This window comes from Heterodontus francisci, chromosome 7, assembly GCF_036365525.1.
Source record: "Heterodontus francisci isolate sHetFra1 chromosome 7, sHetFra1.hap1, whole genome shotgun sequence".
Classification (NCBI taxonomy): domain Eukaryota; kingdom Metazoa; phylum Chordata; class Chondrichthyes; order Heterodontiformes; family Heterodontidae; genus Heterodontus; species Heterodontus francisci.
The window spans coordinates 50,425,537-50,451,548 of NC_090377.1; the positions used below are offsets into that span (position 1 = coordinate 50,425,537).

General features: G+C 41.3%; 1 protein-coding gene across 3 annotated transcripts in view; it reads left to right on the forward strand.

The window, feature by feature from the left end:
• osbpl11 (oxysterol binding protein-like 11) overlaps positions 1-26,012 on the forward strand; it is a 121,752-nt gene that overhangs the window by 68,718 nt on the left and 27,022 nt on the right. For all 3 annotated transcript variants that reach the window (XM_068035163.1, XM_068035165.1, XM_068035164.1), the window contains 3 exons: positions 1,272-1,415; positions 9,811-10,303; positions 20,891-21,077. In XM_068035163.1, the coding sequence (XP_067891264.1) occupies positions 1,272-1,415; positions 9,811-10,303; positions 20,891-21,077 (824 nt within the window). The remainder of the gene's footprint in view (positions 1-1,271; positions 1,416-9,810; positions 10,304-20,890; positions 21,078-26,012) is intronic.

Consider the following 26,012-nt stretch of genomic DNA (forward strand, 5'->3'; position numbering starts at 1 on the left):
GCACTCTTCATTTAACTCCATTATGTTATGACTGACCGCTCCAGTCAAAGCCTCCAATCACAATATCCGATTCTGATTGTGGTGGGAGAAACGCACTGTTAATTCAATCCCGTCCCTCCACAGATCGCCTAACATATCATTTTAAACTTTCCAAATTAAAGAAAGACCCAGCCAAATTGTACCATTTATTAACTCCCGAATGAGGCTAACCAACCAAGTGTCTTTAAATCAAGAAATTAACTGTTTAATTGGAAAAACTAAATACTTAAACACTTTGAAGATATAAACAACATTTGAAATAGAAAAAATTAGAGTCCTTGCACATTTACAGTCCAATGTTGCTTGTAGTCCTCACAGCCATCCGATGGGGGGGAAAAAGGTTCTTCAACAGTAGAACAGTCCATAGTCTAATTCCAGCAGTAAATGATGCTTTCCTTCTCCGGCGATGGATTTCAACAATTAACAACTTGCAAACACTTTCAGTAGAATCAATCTGACTTGAGATTTTAAGGGATAAAAGATTGTCACAGTCTAACTTCCCTTCCTTCAATTCAAATTATCTGAGATCTCTGTTTTGGCTTGACTTTTTTTAGAATTTTAAGAGATAATAATTAAACAGCCTAAATTCTCTTCCTTCAGTTTAATGGCTGAGAGCTACTCTTTCAGTTGTTCTCATCAGCTGTCTGTCTGTGTGTTGTTGGAACAGACTGTCTTCAACTAAAAAGCCAGTTCAAAAAATAATTGCAACACTGTATATCTGCTCCTTGGTCCCTGAATGGCTGTTGCCAGGTAACCAGGATGCATTCTTTGAAGCTGTTTGGTTCCCCTTCCATATACTTGTATCCAACGGCAACCAAAATGCACTTTCTCCTACTCCTGAGGCTTGCTAGTTGTTAAAGCAGTACTGATCCTTTGCTGTCTTAAAGACACATCACATATTTCCCGGAGAGAAAAAAAAGACAGGATCATGACAATTATAACACTGTCTTGTGCCTTGATCTTGCAATGAAATCTTTTATGCATAATGGGAACTATAAATGCAAGCTGTCATTAGAGTTTGTTATAGATTTCTAGATGAAGTACTGTAATTGGGCCTAACTCCCTGGGCATATAATTCACAATACAGAAGCTCAAACACTGGTTTCTTTGGTAACTTATTCATATCGGTATATGAAAACTCTACAAGAGGCTCCTCAGGATATGTTTAGATTCAACTCAATAATGAAAAAAAAAGGCGGTAATCATGTTTACCAACATAATTTTGTCTTTAGGAGCCTGAGGAAATAAATCCAGACGATGAGACAGAAGATATCTTGGACAACAAGGAGGAGGATGATCTTGGAGTTGTTGAAGAACAGCGTAGTGTTATATTGCACTTGCTGTCTCAGCTGAAGCTCGGTATGGATTTGACACGAGTAAGTACGCAATATAAAAACTAGTAGTACAGTTAGCATGACAGTTTGTAATATTTCAAGTACATCGTGTAAATATTTTTAAAGTATAGTTGGTTTTTAGGTGTGATTGTTTTAATATTTGCTAACCTGTTTTTAAAAATGTTCTTGAATACATTTTTAAAAACGGAAGGTACAATATTCTCGTCTATTTTTCTTGTTTTGGTTCCCTATGAATAGGAAAAAAGGTTTGTTTCCACCCTACTTCCCCCATCCTCCAGCTGAGTGTAGTGTATTCTGATCACGAGAAGAGTTAAAGATCTTGATGACGTGGGAATTGAGTAGTAATAGCCACAGAGCATTAACGGTTCAGGGAGCCTGACAGCACAACTGTTGGACTTCCAATTTATATATCAAAATTACTGAACCACCCTGGGTTATTCATCTATGAAGTAATTCAACTTAATTAAGTTTAGTAATCCATATGGTAGATTTTCTTTTTTTACTTTCTTTCCCTTCAATGCCCATCCTCCTTTAGCTGCTTAAGTGGTATCAATGATTCTGGGCCCAGATAGCAAGAGCTCAACTACACTAAAAGGCTTTCTGCAAACATACAGTTTACTTAAAATCCCTAGATTAGAGGCTTTTTAAAAAATTAGGAAGTCAAAGAGATGAAACTATTGTACACCAGCAAAGTTGAAAAGATTTGAAGAAAAGAACTGGTACATCAGTAAGTAGTGACTAGATAAACTAAAGTCTGAATTTCAAAAACTTGAAGGATGAAGCAAAGACTAAGGAATGAGAGGAGTTCTGTGATTTTTGAGGTCAGATTAGGAGATGGTGAAATTGCTTTCATTTCAATACTGGGTGGATGTAGAAAGGTGAGAATGCATAGGATGGTATATTTTTTTAAAGTTCAGTTTGGACGTGAGCAATTATTTATTGTCCTTCTTGAACTGTTGCAGTCCATGTGGTATAGGTACACCCACAGTGCTGTTAGGGAGGCAGTTCCAGGATTTTGACCCACCGGAAATGGAGGAATGGCGATAAAGTTCCAAGTCAGGATGATGTGTGGCTTGGAGGGGAGCTTGCAGGTGGTGGTGATCCCATGCATTTGCTGCCCTTGTCCTTCTAGGTGTTAAGAGGTCGCAGGTTTGGAAGGCGCTGTTGAAGGAGTCTTGGTGACTTGCTACAGTGCACCTTGTAGATGGTGCACTCTCATGGTCACACAAGGAGAAATTATGAACTATAAAATGAATTGATGAATTGAACTCAAAATGGGCACCTTATGCTGAAAAACAAGAGGGAGTAAGAGGCCAGATGACGACACCTTTACAGCAAATACACATGGTAACTCCTGGAACCCTGAATCAATTGCTGTGTCTGGTCAAGTGTTGAAAGCATTAGAAGTGAAAATGGCCCATTCAATGTTAATAGCTACCTCTCTTTAACATGTTGGGCTAGCAATGACTCTGCAGACATGGAGAGTCCAGACTCAAACTCAGGATAATGAGTGTGGAAAAATGCCACTTTATCAAGATGGCATAAGAGATGAGCAACATCCAACCCCATTGTCTGTCAATAGTCACGCCATCAAACACCATTTATGAAAAAACATTGAGAGAGAAACCTGGGTCAGCTGACAGTAACCAAGTCTCTGATGAGTTTTTATTAAGAGGCATATTCTGTGCAGAAGGCTGGAAAGCCAGCAAGAAGAAGAACCCTGCCAGAACACCATCTTTAAATTACCTAGAGGTAAAGACGAAAGGTGATATTGAAACTCCTTACCTGAGAAATTGTAAACAGAATGTTTCCATTGAACTGTGACCAAGATTTAACCAAAGAAGTCTGCTGCAAAACATCCGTCCACCTGAAACTTTCCAAAGTTTGACAGTGAACCAAGAGAAAGGAAAAACAGGCCTGCGCTGCTTTTGAATCTCCCAAGGTAACAAACAAGGTTGCACTATGAATTCTTTAAAAAAAAATCCATCAGACCTAAATGCATGCTAACTTTTAATCTATTTTCTTATGAATGGGTGTAGTTGCTAATATTTTTGGGTATTGTTTAATAAACATTTTCTTTAAACCTCCGAGAAAACCTATAATTTGTCTGTTTATTGACCGTTAAAACGCTCAAGGGTTAAAACGCAATTCTAATAAAAGTACACTGCCTTCGGTTAGTTGAGAGGTGATAAGTGGAAACTATCTATCATTTCCCATCTGTCCGTAACAGACTGGGGGCTCGTGAGCTAGGAGCTGAAATATTAGATTAAACGATTGTTTTAAAATGGGTGGAAAATAGATCCCCAGAATTGTTTAAAAAAAAAAAATCAGGTTTCCCTTTTTCTTCTCTATGACGCTAAAACACTTAAGACATGGCCACATTCGAAGCCAACGTGTTTGTAGAACAGGGAGAGTTATCATGGGGTGCATTAAATCTATTAATTATTGAAAACTTAAAAGCTGTAGCAACCCAGGTGGGAGTAATTTTAAGGTTAAAAAAAAACAAGTTTGAGATCCTTAAAAAATCTAGCTAGTCATTTTAATATTGTCCCAGAGCCAGAAGAAACAGGCATGGTACCTGAGTTTGACAAAGTAGCACAGGCTAGAATTCAGTTGTAAAGAGACCTTGCCATGCAGAGAATTTAATTGGAAATGCAGAGAGAAAGGGGAAGGACAGATGCAAAGGGAGAGAGAGGCAAGAGAGTTTGAACTAGGCAGGAAAAGAATGAAATTGCAATGTGAGGGTACCACTGGCAATTCATTGCGGACTCTAATTTGGAGCAAAGCTTTGCTATTATGAGACACTCACGATTAGTACCAAAATTTAATGAGAAGGAGGTTCAATTGTATTTTATCTCTTGAGAAAATTTACCGAAGACTAAAGTGGCCAAAACTGTCTTGGACCCTCCTTTTACAAGGCGAATTAGTGGGAAGAGCCCAGGAAGCTTACTCCATGTTGTCAGAGGAAAGCTGCCTATGAGCAAAGCAAAGTTGCTATTTTAAATACCTGTGAGTTAGTCCCTGAGGCAAACTGGCAAAAATTTAGAAATATTAGGAAAAGAACTGCTTGAACCTTTATTGTATTTGAGTGAGTTAGACTTTCGATCGCTGGATGAGATCTCTGAAGTTGGAACCCACGTATGGGAACTTATGAGAGATGATCCTATTAGAGAAATTTTAAAACAGCATTCCAATTAATATAAAAACTTAATATTGAGGAACAAAGGGTCACAAGGGTGAGGGAAGCTGCTGCAATGGCAGTCAATTATGAACTCGCACATCGTTTTATCAAGGACAACCTTCCCTAATACTCCCCAGCGGTCCGGGAAGGACAGAAAGTGGGATTGTGACAGGAGATGTGGGAGCGAAAGGGAGAATAAGAATGAGGGATGAGGTGCAGAGGGTACAAGACTTGTCTGTTCCCACTGTCACAAAACGGGGCACGAGAAAGCTAACTGCTGGGAATCAAAGGGGAAGCCAGCGGGTTTTGTTGGGGCTCTCCAGGCCAGTTAGGGTGCCCTAACAGGTGGCAAGGTGGTTCAGTTCGTGGCCCTAATCACAATGAGTGACCCATCTAGAAATATTGCTGTGGTAGAAACAGACAAAATCCCCGATGGTTACCAGTGTCCCTGTACCCCTGTAATGAGGCGAGCAAGCCAATTATCCTGCTGAGGGATGCAGGGGCCAGTCAATCCTTAATGCTGAATAAAGGTATGACTTTCGAACAGAGTGCTCGGAGAAGGTTCTGCTAAAAGGCATTGTAGGCTTTGGGGAGTCAGGAGGCGAGTTACTTGCTGCAGAATTCCCAGCCTCTGACCTGCTCTTGTATCCGCAGTATTTATATGGCTGGTCCAGTCAAGTTTCTGGTAAATGATAAGCCCGAGAATGTTGATGGGGAATTCAGTGATAGTAATGCCGTTGAATGTGAAGGGGAGATGGTTAGATTCTCTCTCGTTCGAGATGGCCATTGCCTGGCACTTGTGTGGCATGAATGTTAATTGCCACATCAGCCCAAGCCAAAATGTTGTCCAGATCTTGCTGCATGCAGGCACAGATTGCTTCAGTATCTTGGGAGATGTGAATGGTACTGAACACTGTGCGGTCATGAGCGAGCAACAACACTTTTGATATTATAATGGAAGAAAGGTCATTGATGAAGCAGATGAAGATGGTTGAGACTAGGACACTACCTCGAGGAACTCCTGCAGCAATGTCCTGGAGCTGAGATGATTGGCCTCCAACAACCACAACCATCCTCCAATCAGTGGAGACTTTTCCCCTTGATTTCGATTGACTTCAATTTTGCTAAGGCTTATTGATGCCATACTCGGTCAAATGATGCCTTGCATTGATGTCAAGGGCATTCCTTCTCACCTCACCTCACCTGAAATTCAGCTCTTTTGTCTATGTTTGGACCAAGGCTCTGATGAGGTCTGGAACTGAGTGGCCCTGGCAGAACCCAAACTAAGCATCGGCGAACAGGTTGTTGCTGAGTAAGTGCTGCTTGATAGCACTGTCGGCAACACTTTCCATCATTTGCTGATGATCAAGAGAAGACAATGGGACGGTAATTGGCTGGTTTGGATTTGTCTTGCTTTTTGTGGACAGGACATACCTGGGCAATTTTCCATATTGTTGGATAGATGCTAGTGTGTAACAGTACTGGAACAGCTTGGCTAAGGTCGTGGCTAGTTCTGGAGCATAAGTCTGCAGTACCACAACGGTGTGTTGTCAGGGCCCATAACTGTGCTGTATCCAGTGCCTCAGTCATTTCCTGATATCACGTGGAGTGAATCAAATTGTCTGAATACTGGCTTCTGTAATGGTTGGGCCCTCTGAAGCTCCTGGCTGAAAATTGTTGCAAATGCTTCAGTCTCATCTTGTACTGACTGATGGCAGAGCCCAGCACTTCGGGATGAGGAAGTTTGTGGAGCGTCCTCCTGCTGTTAGTTGTTTAATTGTCCACCACCATTCACGACTGGATGTGGCTGGACTGCAGAGCTTTGAACTGTTTCGTTGGTTATGGTATTGCTTAGTTCTGTCTATAGCATGCTATTTCCATAGTTTAGTATGCCTGTAGTGCTGTGTTGTAGCTTCACCAGGTTGGTACTTCATTCTTAGATAAGCCTGGTCTTGCTCCTGGCATGCTCTCCTACACCCCACATTGAACCAGGATTCGTTCCCTGGCTTGATGGTAATGGTAAAGTGAGGGATATGCTGAGCCATGAGGTTGCAGATCGTGGTTGAGTACAATTCTGCTGCTGCTGATGGCCCACAGCTCCTCCTGGGTTTTTAAAAATTTTATTTCCAAAATAGCTGGCGGGCAGCCATAAAGACAGGGCTAAATTGTGGCGAGTCGAAGAGACTTAGTAGTTGGCAGGAAAAAAGACAGAGGCGCAAGGGGAGAGCCAACTGTGCAACAGCCCCAACAAACAAATTTCTCTGCAGCACCTGTGGAAGAGCCTGTCACTCCAGAATTGGCCTTTATAGCCACTCCAGGCGCTGCTTCACAAACCACTGACCACCTCCAGGCGCGTATCCATTGTCTCTCGAGATAAGGAGGCCCAAAAGAATTTCCAAAATATACTTTATTCATAAAAAAAACTGTAAAAAATACATTACAAAATAGTTCCGAAAAGCACAACGTCAAATAATACAAATAGAGCATAAGAGATCAGTTTCCTTCAATACAGGAGTGAGTTGCCTCACAGCCTTTCCATTTCATTTTACGTGCTATGTACATTTTACAGCAAAACAAATATTTTCTGGATACAGTTGAGGGGTTTCCCATGGATCCAGCCCCTCAGTTAACCTTGGTGGGGGGGACCTTACACAATGGTCTTTCCCCATTGAGCCTTTGCCGCGGCTGCCCCAAGCTTTAGTGCGTCCCTCAGCACGTAGTCCTGGACCTTGGAATGTGCCAGTCCGCAACATTCGGTCATGGACGACTCTTTGCGCTGGAAGACCAGCAAGTTTCGGGCAGACCAAAGGGCGTCTTTCAGCGAATTGATAGTCCGCCCGCAGCAGTTGATGTTTGTCTCAGTGTGCGTCCCTGGGAACAGTCCGCAGAGCACAGACTCCTGTGTTACTGCTTGGGATGAATGAACCTTGACAAAAACCACTGCATTTCTTTCCAAACCTGTTTTGCAAAGACACATTCCAGAAAGAGGTGGGTAACCATCTCTTCCCCATCACAGCTACCTCAATGGCATTGTGCAGAGGATGTGAGACTCCGGGCATGCAGGAAGAATCTGACAGGGGGGCCTCATCTCACCACCAGCCAAACTATATCTTGGTGCTTGTTTGAAAGTTCTGGTGAGGAGGCATTCCGCCAAATGACTTTGGCAGTCTGCTCAGGGAACCTCCTGGATTTTTTTTAAATTTCCAAAATATACTTTATTCATAAAAATCTGTTTTTAAAAAAAAAATACATTGCCAAACAGTTTCAAACAGCACCAAGTCAAAAAATACAAACAGTGTAAAGGAGATCAGTTTCCTTCAATACAATCATGAGTTGCCTCACAACCTTTCCATTTCATTTGTCATGCCATATACGTTTTTACATTTTACGGCAAACAAAAATCTTCCCGATACAGTTCGAGGGGTTTCCCATGGATCCAGCCCCTAATGCCCAGTTCTGAGCTGCTAGATCTGTTCTGACTCTATCCCGTTTAGCATGATGGTAGTGCCACATAGCACAATGGAGGGTCTCCTCAATGTGAAGGCAGTACTTTGTCTCCACAAGGATTGTACAGTGGCCAGTCCTAACAATATTGTTAAGGAGGGATGCATCTGTGATAGGTAGATTGGTGAGAATGAGGTCAAGTAGATCTCTAGTAGCTTGGAATTGGAAAGAAATAGTCAGAGGAATACTGACCATTATAATGCTGCTAAAAGTGAGGGAATTTTTAAGGAGGGTGGAAGAGAGAAAGGTTGATTGCAGTTGGGAGTTGGAGATGAGAGAGATTGGTCTGGGATGGAAAATGAAGAATGCATATATAAAACAAATTGCCTTTAAATAAAAAATATACTGTGTTTGATTCATATTTTAAACAATGCAAGAGCTCTTCAGACTGCAAAATATAATAGTTGTGTGGATATTTTGATATATTAAATATTTTACATGTTGTTTTTACATAGTGCAAGCTATAGGCTAAAGTAATCTCAACAAAATTCCCTATAAAAGGAAACTGCAATTATTTCCCAAAGTACTTATACATATAACATTCCATGCAAATATGGACATACATTCAAAGTCCAAAATAGTTCAGTGTTTTAAAATATTAAAAGTATTTTTGTTTTATTTCATGTTTTCCAATATATTTTTGAAAATAACCTGATATTTCTCCTTTTAAAAACAATACAATTAATTGCTGTGAGAGATTTCCGGTGTTGTCATAAGCGATGGTAAGGCCTGTTGTGCGAGGTTCCATTCTTAACATTTAAGGGCCATGTAATAGCCGTTGAAGTATATAAGGAGAAACTGTTTCTACTGACAGGATCATTGATAACTAGAGAAAAGAAAAAGAAAGGCTTGCATTTATATAGCCTTTTTTACAACCACCAGACGTCTCAAAGTGCTTTACAGCCAATGAAGTACTTTTTGAAATGTAGTCACGATTGTAATGCAGGAAATATGGCAGCCCATTTTGCACACAGCAAACTCCCAGAAACAGCAATGTGATAATGAACAGATAATCTGTTTTTGTGATGTTGATTGAGGAATAAGTATTGACCAGGACACTGGGCTAATTCCCCTGCTCCCCTTCAAAATAGTGCCATGGGATCATCCAACAGAGCAGGCAAATGGGACCTCGGTTTAACATCTTATCTGAAAAACAGCACCTCCACCAGTTCAGCACGTCCTCAGTACTGCACTGGAGTGTCCGCCTTGATTTTTGTGCTTAGCTTCTGGAGTGGGACTTTAACCTGGAACCTTGTGACTCAGAGGTGAAAGTGCCACCTGAGCCACAGCTGACTGGACACAGATTTAAAATAATTGGCAAAACAGCCAGATGGGAGATGATTTTATTTTTAACAGAGTGAATTTTGTGATCTGGAATGCATTGCTTGGAAAGTTGGTCGAAGCAGATTCATTCATTTCAAAAGGGAATTGAAAAATTTTCAGGGCTATGCGGAAAAAGCAGGGGAGTAGGACTAATTGGATAGCTCTTTCAAAGTGACAACGCACCCATGATGGGCTGAATGGCGCATCAGCTGTGTGATTTTTGAGGTGCGATGTAATGTGCCTTTGTGTAACTAGCAAAGGCACTCAATGTGAAGAGTATAGATGGACCAAATGGCTTTTCTTATCTTGTGAAGAGTCCCTTTTTGCTAAATACCATTTTGTGAAATTTCACCTGATTGAGGTATATTAACGATGTGTTTAAAATTTGCTTTTCTGTATCTACCATAGGTGGTTCTTCCAACCTTCATACTGGAAAAACGTTCATTACTGGAGATGTATGCAGATTTTATGTCCCATCCAGACCTCTTCATTGCTATCACAGATGGTGCTACTCCCGAAGAGAGGATGATCCACTTTGTTGAGTATTACCTCACCTCATTTCATGAAGGCCGCAAAGGAGCTATTGCTAAGAAACCGTACAATCCAATTATTGGTGAAACATTTCACTGTTCATGGAATGTACCAAATAACACAGTAAACAGTCAATCATGCAATACCTCAACACAGAGTTGTCTGCAGAAGACAAGGAGTTCTGATGGGACAGAGGGAAGAGGCCAGTCAGACTATCACTTAAGATTTGTGGCAGAGCAGGTATCCCATCACCCACCTGTTTCAGGATTTTATGTAGAGTGTGAAGAGAAAAACATGTGGGCGAACACTCATGTATGGACGAAAAGCAAGTTTATGGGCATGTCTATTGGAGTTGTAATGATTGGAGAAGGTAAGGATGCAATTGTTTCTGTCTCGAAGAATGAGAGAAAAAGGTGATATGTTGGAAATGTCTGGTTATACTATTAAACTTTAATATCCACAGGGTTGAAATAAGACCAAGCTCTTTGGCTCCATTTGTGGAACAACAAATTTACAGTAATTGGATTGTGAGCTTAAAACTTGAGTTAAGTTTGAGCTTCAGGGTTCATGGGTGGTATTAGGATCTGATGCCAATAAAATAGTCGTAAGGCGTATATGCACAATATGTTTGATTAGAAACTAAAGTTAGCTCACCATGATGATGCTTGATGGTACAGTAAACTGTACACTTTATGATGTTGCTTCAAGGAGAGGTATAATGTAGCTTGGCCATTATAATTCCATCAGAGAAATTCATGGAAAAAAATGTACGTGCTCATGATCTTTCTAATAACCTCTCTCTGTTAGGAGTAGTGCAGAAGAACATTAAAGTTTGGAGACAAATGATTAGCAAAATTGTGGAAAGAAGAATTATCAAACCTTGACCAGTTGTTTTTGTTGGCAGTGGCAGATTTATTTTTCTCCAAGCTACTGTCTATAAACTTTGAGTGACCTAGAAATTGGTCCAGGGGCAGGTTAGTCTACCTGCCCTCTTTATGGAATGGTGTTGACATTGGTGAAATGGGCTAAAGAGGAATACATTTTATTTGTTTGAATAATCTTGCGAGGTCTTTGGGATCTTTTACTTCTCAGCTGAATGCATTTGTCTTCCTTTTTATTTTATGTTCAAGTAAATAGTGTTGAAACTTGATTTGTAGCAGGACTGTTACTTCTATATTGAAAACATTAATACTGCTCAAAAGCTTTAAACTATCCCAGCTATAAGTGGGAGATATCTGGCAAACTTCAGATTTTAAATGTTATGTTACCCAGGTTTATGATTGACTTCTGAAGAAGGGATGTAAGGCTTAATATGTTTCATGGGTTGTATAGATGAAGAGTCCTTTATGGCATAGAAGGAGGCTATTCGGCCCATTAAGTTCATGCCAGCTCTCCGCGGGGCAGTCCAGTCAATTCCACTCTGCCGCATGGTCCCTAAAACCCTGCAAGTTTATTGCCTTCAAGTGCCCATCTGATTTCCTTCTGAAATCATTGATTGTCTCTGCTTCCACCACCCTCTTGGGCAGTGAATTCCAGGTTGAAAAAAGTTCTCCAAGTTCTCCCGGCATCTCTTGCCCAAAACTTTAAATCTGTGTCTCCTCGTCCTTGTACCATCAGTTAATGGGAGCTGTTTGTTTAATATGAATATTTTTGTATGAAATATTAGATTCCTGATCAGGGTGGATAAGTAACAATAAATCTGAAAAATAATGTTCATTTGAACTTTATGAATTGATGACTAGATCACACTACTATATCCTGATGATGGAGTTTAGTACTGAAAAGTACAAGGTGATGCATTTTGGGAGAAGGGATAGGTAGAGGCAATATCTACTTAATGGCACAGTTCTAGAGTGTGCTGAGGGTGCATGTGCATCGATCTTTAAAGATGGCAGGACATATTGAGAGAGTGGTTAGTAAAGCATATGGGATCTTGGGCTTCATAAATAGAGGCATTGAGTATAAAAGCAAGGGAGTTATGCTGACCCTTTATAAAGCTCTGGTTTGGCCCCAACTGGACAATTGCATCCAGTTCTGATCACCGCACTTTAGGAAGGAAGTGAGGGTCCTTGAGAGGGTGTAGAGGAGATTTACCAGAATGGTTCCAGGGATGAGGGATTTTAGTTACAAGAGTAGGTTGAAAAAGCTGGTTTTGTTCTCCTTAGAAGAAAGGAAATTGAGGAAAGATTTAATAAAAATGTACAAGATTATGACAGGCTTAAATAAGTTAGATAAGGAAAACCTGTTACCATTAACTAATGGTACAAGGACTAGGGGACTCAGATTGAAGGTTTTCGGCAAGAGATGCAGGGGGAATATGAAGAAGAACTTTTTTACACAGCGGATGGGAATGACCTGGAACTCACCCAAAAGGGTGGTGGAAGCAGAGACAATCAGTAACTTCAAAAGGAAATTGGATGGCCTCTTGAAGGAAATAAACTTGCAGGGTTACTGGGATTGAGCAGGGTATAGGAGTGACTGGATAGCTCTATGGAGAGCCAACATAGACTCGATAGACCGAATGGCATCCTTCTGTGCCGTAACTGACTCTGACTCTCTAAGGTATGCTGTACTGACATTGGTAATGCATTTATTGTCAATTAATTCATTATTCCTTCTGTTCCTATATCAGGAAGCCAGTAATGACCATTATCCTGTGACACTTAACACTACTCTCATCTTCAAACTTTGCAACTGTATGAAAGCAATCAATTTCATGCATTTAATAACATACTAATAAATGACTTAAGGGGTCATGGTTTCATTTCAGAGTTTAGTTTTAAATCATTTGAGGTTTGTTATGGTTTATGGTATCAATTGAATTTTTTGATTACCTTGATAACTTGCTTTGCTTTATCTAAAACAACAATGTTTTCTCAAAAAAGACTAAGGGTGTACACAATTTTGCTTGCTTAGGTTTGCAAGGTGAATCTCCATCAGGCAGTATATGTCTATTTAATACAAATGTCAATGTTTAGATGAGAATTATCATTTTTATTCAGTTAATAGCTTTGTATTTTCAAGTTTATTAGATTCACATAGTTTTCATTTACATATCCTTCATTCCAGCATCCTTCACATTCTTAAGATCAGCCAAGTTGTCATTGAGAAAAATCATAAGGACCCAATCTCTAAGATGTGTTTAATGTTTGTACTTTGCCCATGTGACTGCTATTTAAATGAGCTTCCCTGAGATGGTGTTCTGTTGGACAGTAGTTAACAGAACTGAACTATTCCTATCATTGCTGCATTCAGAGCTTTCATGTCATGTAACTTCTTGAAAAAGCAAGTCAGCATTGTACTTTCATCTACTTAGTTTACAAAAGGTATAATTTCTTCAAGCAGTAATTGTTGAGACTTGAGCACTGTGAATTCCACAGTTAGTGTTGAGGTACATGAATTTTGCCTTTGTTGGCATTTAAGCTGCTATGACATAGCAGTTTGTCAGTTGTACCTGGAGTTTTCTGCCTCTACTACATGACAAACTTACAGATGCAAAGAAGATCTCGCAGGAGCGGATTCACCAAAGGAGCCAGCCCTGCGTATTGACTTAGTCAATGCAATGACTTGGTGGTGTAACTGAGAAACTGATACCTTTTTCTTCCCTGTACATTACTTCAGCATTGTGTGATCATGCCTATTTTTCACATTTGCCATCAAATAGTGCCACTTCTACAGCCTGTTACTAGCTAGTGCCAAGGCACAGTTACCATCAGGACTTCTTTTGCAAGTATCTCTAGGATTCTCTAGGGCTCAATCATCTTTTAATTTAAGCTTTCTGCTGGGGTTCTTTCTACAACTGTTGTGAAAATGGCAATTAATTCATCTGATAAGGTGGTGTTATTGGTATGATTATGCCTTTAAGTCAGAATATTGGGACGCTCGAACATTCCTAGATGTCATACCACTACTTCAAATTTGGCAAAGACATTTCTTTCCTGTTCTTGTAGACTGCTGGAGGGGGAGTGGAGCAGAAACCGGTGAGGTCCAAGTAGGCTGGATGTACAGGGATTTTACAAGCTTCTTCAGTACATTACACCAGCAAGCAACTTTGCAACTGAAGCTCAACAGGACAAGGTCCCTCTGCTCCTCTATACTTCTCAATTTCCTACTATTTGTATATTCCTTGCCTTGTTATCCTTCCCCAAATGCATTACCTCACACTTCTCCGTTTTGAACTCCATTTGTCACTGTTCTGCTCACGTGACTAGTCCATTGATAGCTTCCTGCAGTCTACAGCTTTTTTTCTTCATTGTTAACCACGCAGTCAATTTTTGTACTGTCTGCAAACTTCTTAATCCTGTCCCCTACATTCAAGTGCAAATCATTGATATGTACCATAAAAATCATGGGATCCAGTACTGAGCCTTGTGGACCCCCATTGGAAATAGCCTTCCAATCATAAAAACATGCATCTACTATTGCCTTTTGTTTCCTGCCTCTGAGCCAATTTTGGATTCAACTGGCCACTTTGCCTTCGATTTCATGGGCTCTTACTTTCGTGACAGGTCTGTCACGTGGGACTTAGCAAAACCCTTGCAGCTGTTATTGGCCTTCCATGTTACCTCCTTCAAAAAATTCAATCCTGTTACTCAGACACGGCCGTCCCCTAACAAATCTGTGCTGATTGTCTTTGATTAATCTGTGTCTTTGTAAATGAAGATTTATCCTGTCCCTCAGAATTTTTTCCAGTAATTTTCTCACCACCAAGGTTAGGCTGACTGGCCTGAAACTACTTGGTCTAATCCTTTCTCCCTTTTTAAACAATGGTACAATGTTAGCTGTCCTTCAGTCTTCTGGCACCACACCTGTAGCCAGAGAGGATTGGAAAATGATGGTCAGAGCCTCTGCTATTTCTTCTCTTGCTTCCCTTAACAGCCTAGGATATATTTCATCCGGACCAGGGGATTTATCCATGTTCAAACATGTTAAACATCCTTAATGCTTCCTCTCTCACTGCTCATTTCATCTAATTTCACACGCCTCCTCCCTGATTGCAATGTCTGCATTGTCCCTCTCTTCTGTGAAAACAGACACACAGTTTTCATTTAAGAACCATACCACGTCCTCCACCTCCACAAACAGATTACCCTTACAGTCCCTAATAGGCTCTACTCTTTTAGTTATCCTCTTGCTCTTTATGTATTTATAAAGTCTTTGGGTTTTCTTTGAGTTTACTAGCCAATATTTTTTCGTGTCCTCTCTTTGCTTTCCTAATTTCCTTTTTAATTTTGCCTCTGCAGTTTGTATCCTCCTCTAGCTTTTCTGCAGTATTGATCCCACAGTATCTGTCATAAGCTTTCCTCTTTTTCTTTATTCTATCCTTTTAAGCCCCTTAACATCCAGGGGACTCTGGATTCGTTCACCCCACCCTTTTTCTTTAAGGGAACATACTTGCTCTGAACACTCTATCTCTTCCTTGAATGCCTCCCACTGATCTGGCACTGATTTACCTTCAAGTAGCTGTTTCCAATCCACTTTAACTAAATCGCATCTCATCTCAGTAAAACGAGCTTTTCCACAATTGAGAACTTTAAATCTTGGTCTGTCTTTGTCCTTTTCCATAACTACCCTAAATTTAACTGAATCCATCAAAGTACTCCCTAACTTTTGCCTCTTCTACATGCCCAGCTTCATTCTCTAAAATTACTTTCAGAACCGCTCCCTCTCTTGTTGGAATTGCTACATACTGGCTAAAAATAAAAGTTCTCCTGAATGCATTTTAAGATTTCTGCTCCCTCTGTGCCTTGCACACTAATTTTATCCCAGTTAATAGGAGGGTAATTGAAACCCCCCACTATTACTGCCCAGTTGTTTTGCACTTCTCAGGGATTTGCCTGCATATTTTGCTCTTCTATCTCCCTCTGACCATTTGGTGGGGTGGGGTGGGGGGGGGGGGGCTATAGTACACTGCCACTAGTGGGATTTCCCTTTTTTTTTTTTGTCGTTCAGTTCAACCCATATGGCCTCATTTGTCGGTCCTTCTACCATATCATCCCTCCTCACAGCTATAATTGTTTCTTTAGTCAGTATTGCGAACCCTCCCCCCCACTTCATTCCTCTCTCTATTTTATCTGAAAACTCTGTAACCAGGAATGATCAGTTGCCATGTTTCAGAAATAGCTATAATATCATACTCCCATGCGTCACTGTGCTCTCAGCTCATCTGTCTTATTGCCTAGACATCTTACATTGAAGTATATACCATTTAGCACTGCCAAACTCCCTTTTTGTCTACTTTCTAGCCTTTGTTTCCTTTGCCTTCCAAACATGTTTACTAATTTTCTGCCTTGTATTTCCAACTTTTCTTCTCTCCCTTCTGAATCTACTCTCTGGTTCCCGTCCCTGTGCCAAGCTAGTTTAAACCCTCCCCAATAACACTAGAAAAATCCACCATGAGGATATTGGTCCTGGCCCTGTTGAGGTGCAACTAGTCTGACTTGTACAGGTTCCACTGTCCCAGAAGCGATCCCGATGCCTCAAAAATCTAAAGCCCTCCCTCCTGCACTATTTCTCCTGCCACGTATCCATCAGCTCTATCTTCCTATTCCTGTACTCACTAACACATGGCACTGGGAGTAATCTGGAGATTATTACATTTGAGGTCCTGCTTTTCACTCACTCTCCTAGCTCCCTAAACTCTGTCTGAAGGAAATCCTCCCTCTTTTTGCCTATATCATTGGTGCCAATATGAACCATGACCGTTGCTTATTCACTCCTGCCCAGAATGTCCTGCAGCAGTTTAGTGACATTCTTGACACTGGCACCAGGGAGGCAACATACCATTCTAGAGTCATGACTATGGGTGCAGAAGCACTTGTTTGTTCCCTTCAGTTTTGAATCCCCTACCAATATTGTTCTTTCACTTTACTTCCTCCACCCCCCCCCTCCCCCCATCAAACCCCCCGCCCCCAACCTGTGGCAGCTGTATTTTAGTTTTTTAGAATGTAGTTGGTGAGGTAACCACTTGAGAACACAAACACGCAAAAGAAAATTTAAAGGCAAACAGATGCAAAAATGTCTAGAAGCTTTGCAACTTTGACTGTGAGTATCTTTAGTGCCTGCAGAATAGAATGTTGAAGCTGACATCTATTAGCATGAATAGATGTCTTGGAGAACACCCTTTCATATATGAGAGAGATGTGGTCATGTAACCCAGCTCTCAGCAGCTCATTAGGCCTTGTATTTAGTTTGCTGTAAACATTTGTATGCATCTATCAAAACTTTGCTGTAATTGATTATTGCATGCAAAGCTGCACTTTTGATGACACTGGCCATGTCTAGGCAAGTCATTGAAGTCCCTACACTGGTGGTGGATTTGTCCTTATTTCAAATGGTTTGATGACCATATAGTCATTCCCCCACTCATGCTATCAGAATTTAATCTTCTATAGGAAATGACTGTTCTTCCTAATTGCCTCTACAAGGATAGGCTTAGTTTTAGATTTGAATACGTGGATGCTAAATGGGCCTTGTCTTTCCATATAGATGGAGCCAAGTCAATTTGAAGAGCTAGCTTCTTGTATCATGAGGAACTGCTGTCTCCAAGAAAAGATTAAATAGGTGACCTATTTAGGTTAACCAATTTCAGACAGGAAATCTTTCAGTAAATGATAATTCCATCACGTCTTTTGCTGCATTTTGAGCCAATTATGTTTATATTTTAAAAATACACCTTGGACAGCACCTGCAGTAGTGCATCTGAATATAGTCCTTTTGCCAAAATTGGCTGGACTTAGCCTGGAGTTAAGGATGATCTTACAATTTGGAAAACCTGTTCTGACTACATATATTTAGTCTGAACCTAAAGCTCTTGCCCACTAAGTGGCACTACAAGGTTAAGTTCCTATGGTATGTGGCGGATGTTAGAATGAATACCTACTGGTGAGGTAATCTTTCATTCTTTGTGGTTTCCTCCTCATACCAAGGATCGGCTGATTCAAAATCTCCATTCCCATCTCCTTGAAGGGTATTAAGATCCATGTGTACGCCTAAATGTATGTTTGTGTTTACAATTTCTTTGTTCTGCTCCCTCTGGTTAAGAGCTACAAAGTAGCCCAGGGAGGTGCCTTTATTTGGCGCATGAAGGGAAGATCACATGATGTCATAACTATCTTAAAGGGCCCTTGTGATTTTTCCCTGTTGACAACCTGGGCTGATCCTGCGGTATGTGGAGGATGTATCCTTTTGAAGAATGAAGAATGCCATTCAAGGTAGGGAATTGCTTTCCCTTCAATTCAGTCATTATCCAGTAACTTAAGTTTTGAATTTTAGAATTAGAACATTACAGCGCAGTACAGGCCCTTCGGCCCTCGATGTTGCGCCGACCTGTGAAACCATCTGACCTACACTATTCCATTTTCACCCATATGTCTATCCAATGACCACTTAAATGCCCTTAAAGTTGGCGAGTCTACTACTGTTGCAGGCAGGGCGTTCCACGCCCCTACTACTCTCTGCGTAAAGAAACTACCTCTGACATCTGTCCTATATCTATCACCCCTCAACTTAAAGCTATGTCCCCTCGTGTTTGCCATTACCATCCGAGGAAAAAGACTCTCACTATCCACCCTATCCAACCCTCTGATTATCTTGTATGTCTCTATTAAGTCACCTCTCCTCCTCCTTCTCTCCAACAAAAACAACCTCAAGTCCCTCAGCCTTTCCTCGTAAGACCTTCCCTCCATACCAGGCAACATCCTAGTAAATCTCCTCTGCACCCTTTCCAAAGCTTCCACATCCTTCCTATAATGCGGTGACCAGAACTGCACGCAATACTCCAGGTGCGGCCTCACCAGAATTTTGTACAGCTGCAGCATGACCTCGTGGCTCCGAAACTCGATCCCCCTACTAATAAAAGCTAACGCACCATATGCCTTCTTAACAGCCCTATTAACCTGGGCAGCAACTTTCAGGGATTTATGTACCTGGACACCAAGATCTCTGCTCATCTACACTACCAAGAATCTTCCCATTAGCCCAGTACTCTGCATTCCTGTTACTCCTTCCAAAGTGAATCACCTCACACTTTTCCGCATTAAACTCCATTTGCCATCTCTCAGCCCAGCTCTGCAGCCTATCTATGTCCCTCTGTACCCTACAACATCCTTCGGCACTATCCACAACTCCACCGACCTTCGTGTCATTCGCAAATTTACTAACCCACCCTTCTACACCCTCTTCCAGGTCATTTATAAAAATGACAAACAGCAGTGGCCCCAAAACAGATCCTTGCGGTACACCACTAGTAACTAAACTCCAGGATGAACATTTGCCATCAACCACCACCCTCTGTCTTCTTTCAGCTAGCCAATTTCTGATCCAAAGCTCTAAATCACCTTCAACCCCATACTTGCGTATTTTCTGCAATAGCCTACCGTGGGGAACCTTATCAAACGCCTTACTGAAATCCATATACAGCACATCCACTGCTTTACCCTCATCCACCTGTTTGGTCACCTTCTCGAAAAACTCAATAAGGTTTGTGAGGCACGACCTACCCTTCACAAAACCGTGCTGACTATCGCTAATGAACTTATTCTTTTCAAGATGATTATAAATCCTGTCTCTTATAACCTTTTCCAACATTTTACCCACAACCAAAGTAAGGCTCACAGGTCTACAATTACCAGGGCTGTCTCTACTCCCCTTCTTGAACAAGGGGACAACATTTGCTATCCTCCAGTCTTCCGGCACTATTCCTGTCGACAATGACAACATAAAGATCAAGGACAAAGGCTCTGCAATCTCCTCCCTAGCTTCCCAGAGAATCCTAGGATAAATCCCATCTGGCCCAGGGGACTTATCTATTTTCACACTTTCCAAAATTGCTAACACCTCCTCCTTGTGAACCTCAATCCCATCTAGCCTAGTAGTCTGAATCTCAGTATTCTCCTCGACAACATTTTCTTTCTCTACTGTAAATACTGACGCAAAATATTCATTTAACACTTCCCCTATCTCCTCTGATTCCACACACAACTTCCCACTACTATCCTTGATTGGCCCTAATCTAACTCTAGTCATTCTTTTATTTTTTTCCCCTTTTTCTCCCCTTAAAGCAGTGATTCATACTGGTTCCAAGAATGTAAGCAAACCTGTATGGTGCTTGAATTTAGCTGCGGGCCTAGGCCATGAGTGCTGTGTGTTGAGATCAGAATTCATTCTGGGCCTTTCCTCAATCAGGGCCCAAATATTCACTGTCCATGAGGAGTTATTAAAAGGACAAATCATGGCTGACTTTCCTTCCACCTCCCAGACCCTGCAACTAGTTCGGAAATGTTGAAACAAGTGCATCTTGTCTCCAATTCCCCTCCCTTCCTCGTCAAATAAATACTGAGACCTGGTAACGGTACAGACCAGGGTTCGAATCTGGGGCTTTCCTATATGACTCAGTGTGCTCTGTATGGTGCATTAACCTTCCCCCAGAGCCACGAGGAGAACTATTTATTCAATATTTCAAATTTGGGTTCCAGGTACTAAGTGAACGTAGTTTAATGGAATATACTTGTGTTTACCAACAGCCACTTTTATGACACCCGATTTTTTTTTTCTTCCAAGTAATGCATTGGAAATTATTACAGCATATATGTTTTGAATTCTCATGTTATCCTGTATAGAAAAATCAGCAAGTCATTAATTCCATGTATAGAAACTTGAGCACTTAATAGTTTGAAAATAATTATCCCCACTTTTTATAATATATCAACCATTTGGACCAAATGCTCAACATGCTTTTTTTAGGTTGCTTTTCAGATTAAAATAATATGGTAGTTAATTGGTAATGAATAAGTTGCTGCTGATAGAATGTTTTGAGCTTGCATTCAAGGCTGCAGACCATTGACTGAACTTAGTTGTATGGTTTATACTCTGCATCTGACAAAATGTAGTGTTGTAATAGTTCCTTTCAGATGATGCAAATGAAAAGGTTATAAATGAATACTGTTTTGCCATTTAGGTCTTCTGTGTCTCTTGGAGCATGGAGAGGAGTACACATTTACGCTCCCTTGTGCGTATGCACGTTCCATTTTAACTGTTCCTTGGGTGGAACTCGGAGGAAAAGTTAATGTCAACTGTGCAAAGACTGGTTACTCTGCAGCTATAACTTTCCACACAAAGCCATTTTATGGTGGCAAGCTTCACAGGTACAGTTATTCCTAGTTATGTGCATCAGTAAACTTATGGCAACATTTACGCTTGATAGAAATGTACAGAATTTTAAAGCTTTCTTGTAATTGTAAAGAAAAATGCAGCTGATAAAAGCACATTGAAGTACAAAGTGCAAATCTCTGTAATCCAGTGAATGCTGTAAAATGTTTTGTTTTCAATCTGCAAAATGTTCTGTGGACTTTTCAGGATGATATTGATGCTGGTATGTTCCACAAATTGTTAAATTAACAGTTTGCATTTTCATAACCTGAACATAGAAAATTATACCGATTTGATTTTTAGAGGAAAAAGAAAGGGAACAGATACCAAAATATAATGAGAAAGTTAGGAGAATACATGGGCATTGAAGGCATGGGCTTTAATAAAACTAAGCCAAAGTGCGATGTTAGCGAGGAGGAAAGGTTTCAAAAGGGAATTTGAGAGTAGAGCCAAGGCACTTGAAGGCTGTACTACCAGGAGTAGGATGGGAGGAGAGAGGTTGCACAGAAGGTCAGAATGAGAGGGCCAAAGGAGATGCAAGGCTGGACGAGGTTGCAGAGATGATGTGGAGTAGTATGGAGGCATTTAAAGATGAGAACTAGAATTTTAAATTCTATGAATTGTGGATTGAGTACTCAATGGTGAGCAAGGAGAGGGATTATGAGTGAGCAGGACAGGTTGCAGCAGCAGAATTTGATACAAGTTAGAGGTTATGGAGGGTGAATGATTGGAGACTGGCAAGGAGGGTGTTGGAGACCATGAGCCGAGAGATGGTGCATGGTTAAGGGTTTCAGTGAAGGTGGGTTCTGTTGCAGAGGTGTAATAATTGATCTAGTGGGGGATAGGATTTAGGATTTGAAGTGCAACTCTGCATCAAATGGGATACTGAGGTTTCACACAGCCTGATTGAGGCTGCTAAGCAGCTGGGGCCAGAGGATGGAGTCAGTGGCAAAGGAGCCTATTTTATGGCAAGGGCTGAAAATTATGGCTTTGGCCTTACCAGTGATCAGTTGGAAAATTTTTGATTCGTTTACAAACTTGATGTCAGGCAGAGTCTGATGGCATAGATGTGATGGACCCGTAAAGTATTCTCTCATACACCTGGAAGTTGACCCTGTCCCTTCAGAAATTATTAGTGACAGCAACATGTTGAAGCGGAGGACAAGATGGGCAAGAGTAGATCCTTTTCTAACTCGCGTGATGACTGGAGTCACACCAGAGTAATCAATCGTGTGGAGGTGCACTGGCTACATTAGTACGGATAGGAGTGAAACCTTGCAGGACAGTCCAGGGCTGGCCAGTGACGTAAAGGCAATGTAGGAGAATGGAATGGTTATCTGTGACAAATGCTGTGGAGAACAGGGAAGCATCGTGCATTCTGGCTAGAATCACTGAGGATGTCATTTGTGTCTTTGACCGCAGCAATCTTTGTGCTGCCAATGACATGCAAGTCAGATTGATAGAATTCAAGCAGAGTGTGATGGAACAGTAAAAGGAGTAGGCCAGTCAGCTCCTCTTGCCTGTTCTGTCATTCATTGAAATCATGGTTGATCTGTATGCTAACTCCATCCATCCGCCTTCACTCCATATCCCTTAATATCCTTGAGTAGGAAAAATCTATCAATATCAGACTTAAAATTATGAATTCAGCTAGCGTCTGCCCCTTTTTGTGGGAGAGAGTTCCACACATCTACCATCCTTGGTGTGTGGAAGTGTTTTTCAGCTTCTCTCCTGAACGTCCTGGCTCTAATTTTAAGGTCAAGTCCCCTTGTCCAAGACTCACAGAAAAGGTTTCTCTCTACCTACCCTGAATATGGAGTAAACTAGCCAGAAATATAAAAAACAATTATAAGAGCTTTTATAAGTATATAAAAAAGGGAGAGTAGCTACAGTAAATGTTGGTCCCTTAGAAGCAGAGACAGGAGAAATTATCATGGGGAATGGGGAAATGGCAGAGGCATTGAACAAATATTTTGTGTCTGTCTGCACAGGAGAAGGCATAAGTTTCTTACCAGGAATGGACAGTAACCTTGGGGCTAAAAAGAGTGAGGAAATTAAAATCAGCAGAGAAAAAGTATTGGAGAAACTTAAGGGAGTAAAATCCAACAAATTCCCAGGACCTGAGGGCCTACACCCTTGTGTTCTAAAAAAGATAGCTGCAGAGAGAGTGAATATGCCAGCTATGATTTTCTAAAATTCCTTCGATTCGGGAACGGTCCCATCAGATTAGAAGTTGGCAAATATTACACTGCTTTTCAAGAAAGGAGGGAGAGAGACAACAGTGAATTACAGGCCAGTTGGAAAAATGCTAGAAACCTATTAAGGAAGTCTTAACAATATGCTTAGAAAAACATATGAAATATTTTTTAAAAAGTATGATTAGAGCAAATTAACGGTTTTACTAAAGGGGAATCCTGTTTGACACATTTGTTGAAAGTTTTTTGAGGATGTAACTAGGAGGGTAGATAAAGGGGAGCCAGTAGATGTTGTATACCTGGATTTCCAAAAGGCATTCAATAAGGTGCTACACAAAAGATTAATAGGCAAGATGGGCTCATGGAGTTGGGGGTAATATATTAGCATCGAAAGAGGATTGATTAGTGGACAGGAAGCAACGACTGGGCACAAAGGGAACATTTTCAAGTCGGCAGGCAGTGAATAGTGGAGTGCCGCAGGGATCATTGCTGAGCCCTCAGCTATTTACACTCTATTAATGACTTGGTTGAAGAGAGAGAGAATAATGTATCTACGTTTGCTGTGATATGAAACAAGGTGGAAAGGTAAGCTGTGGGAAGGATGTACAGAGACTGCAGGGAGATATAGACAGGTTAAGTGAGTGGGCAACAGAAGGCTGATGGAGTATAGTGTAGGGAAGTGTGAAGTTATTCAAATAAAAGCAAAATACTGCAGATGCTGGAAATATGAGATAAAAACAAAGTGCTGGAAATACTTAGCAGGTCAGGCAACATCTGTGGAGAGAAGTAGAGTTAACGTTTCAGGTCTGTGACCTTTCATCAGAACTAGTAAAGGTTAGAAAAGAATTAGGTTTTAAGCAAGTGAAAGGGGCTGTTTCGTGTGGAAGAGAACAAAAGGGAAGGTGTGTGATAGGGCAGAGGGCAGGCGAGATTAAATAACAAAGCTGTCGTGGGACAAAGGCAAAGAGCATGTAAATGCTTGTGGTGAAAGACAAAGCATTAGTCCAGAGAGAGTGTTAATGACCGAATAATGAGCAGCTCTGTCCACATGAAAAACAGGCACGTGGTTAAAAAATAAAATGATAAAAAATATAAAAAAGGTCAGTCATGCTCAGAAATTGTTGAACTTGAGGTTGAGTCCGCAAGGTTGTGGAGTGCTTAATCAAAAGATCAGGTGCTGCTTCTCAAGCTTGCGTTGATGTTCACTGGAACACTGCAACGTGAGATGGGGACGAGGTATCGGGCGTGAATTCTAGCATGACTGTCATGATGTCTCAGGCCTTTGCGCTGATGTCCACCTCCATGGAGCATCAGATGCGGTAGGCAGCCGAGTGCATGCTGGCCCCCACCAATGGCCTGCACCCTCAATCTGCCAGTTTAAATAGGATGGAGGAAAGCCTTGTCTTGGCCATTCAGCACCTCAATGAAGTGCAACAAATTTCTCCCCAACTCTTGGCTTGGGGATGATGAAAGGAAAGATGGAGAAATGATGCATGTAATTGGGGACTCTGCTCAAGGTGCTCTCACTTCTCCCCCCTCCCCCAATTGCTGAGTCTGCCCCTACACAGATGTGGGTGGAGCAGGGCCCTTAGAGGACATCAGCCACGAGCATCTCAGCAGTCGAAGCAGGGGATTGAGCAACCAACCGCTAACTCTGCTGAAGCCAAACGGGTAGAACCACATAGGAGTAGTAGGAAAAGGAAGATGACAACTTCACAAGGGAAATCGCTTGGCTGTTCACACATCTGTCACTGTCAGTTTTATTGTCAATATTTATGAACCATAAATCTTATTTCCAGCCTCTGTTATCCAGTCATCTCCATTGTTGCCTCTCGCCAGCCACCTAACCAATCTCCTCACCAGGTCAATAATTTGCTTTCAATTCCATGAGCTATAGTTTCAGTTAACAGTCTCTTAAGTGGAACCTTATCGAATTCCTTTTGGAAGTCCATATAAGCTACATCCATAGTCATTCTCTTGTTTACTACTTTTGTTAATACCTCAAAAAATTCTATTGGGGGGATGGACATCAAGCTGGGAGGCAATTACGTCCATGGGGATAGAGTGGGGAATGGGACTGATTGGATTGCTCTATAGAAAGCTGGCATGGACCCGATGGCTGACTCTATAGCAAAAACTGTATTTCTATAGGACCTTTAACATAAAAAGTCCCATGGTGCTTTACAGGAGTGTTATAAAGCAAAATTTGGTACTGAGCCACATAAGGTGATATGAGAGTAGATAGCCAAAAGCTTAGTCAGAGATTTTCAGGAGAGTCTTAAAGGAGGAAAAAGAGGCAGAGGTTTAGGGAGCAAATGCCAAAGTTTAGGGCCTAGGCAGCTGAAGGCACAGCCACCAGTGGTGGAGCAATTAAAATCAGGAATGCTCAAGAGGTCAGAATTAGTTGAGTGCAGATATCTCTGAAGATTATGGGTCTGGAAGAGATTACAGAAATAGGAAGGAGTGAGGCCGTGAGGTTTGAAAACAAGGAAAGTGGCGCAGTGGTTAGCACCGCAGCCTCACAGCTCCAGCGACCCGGGTTCAGTTCTGGGTACTGCCTGTGTGGAGTTTGCAAGTTCTCCCTGTGACCACATGGGTTTTCGCTGGGTGCTCCGGTTTCCTCCCACAGCCAAAGACTTGCAGGTTGATAGGTAAATTGGCCATTGTAAATTGCCCCTAGTGTAGGTAGGTGGTAGGGGAATTGAGGGAAGGTGGGGATGTGGTAGGAATATGGGA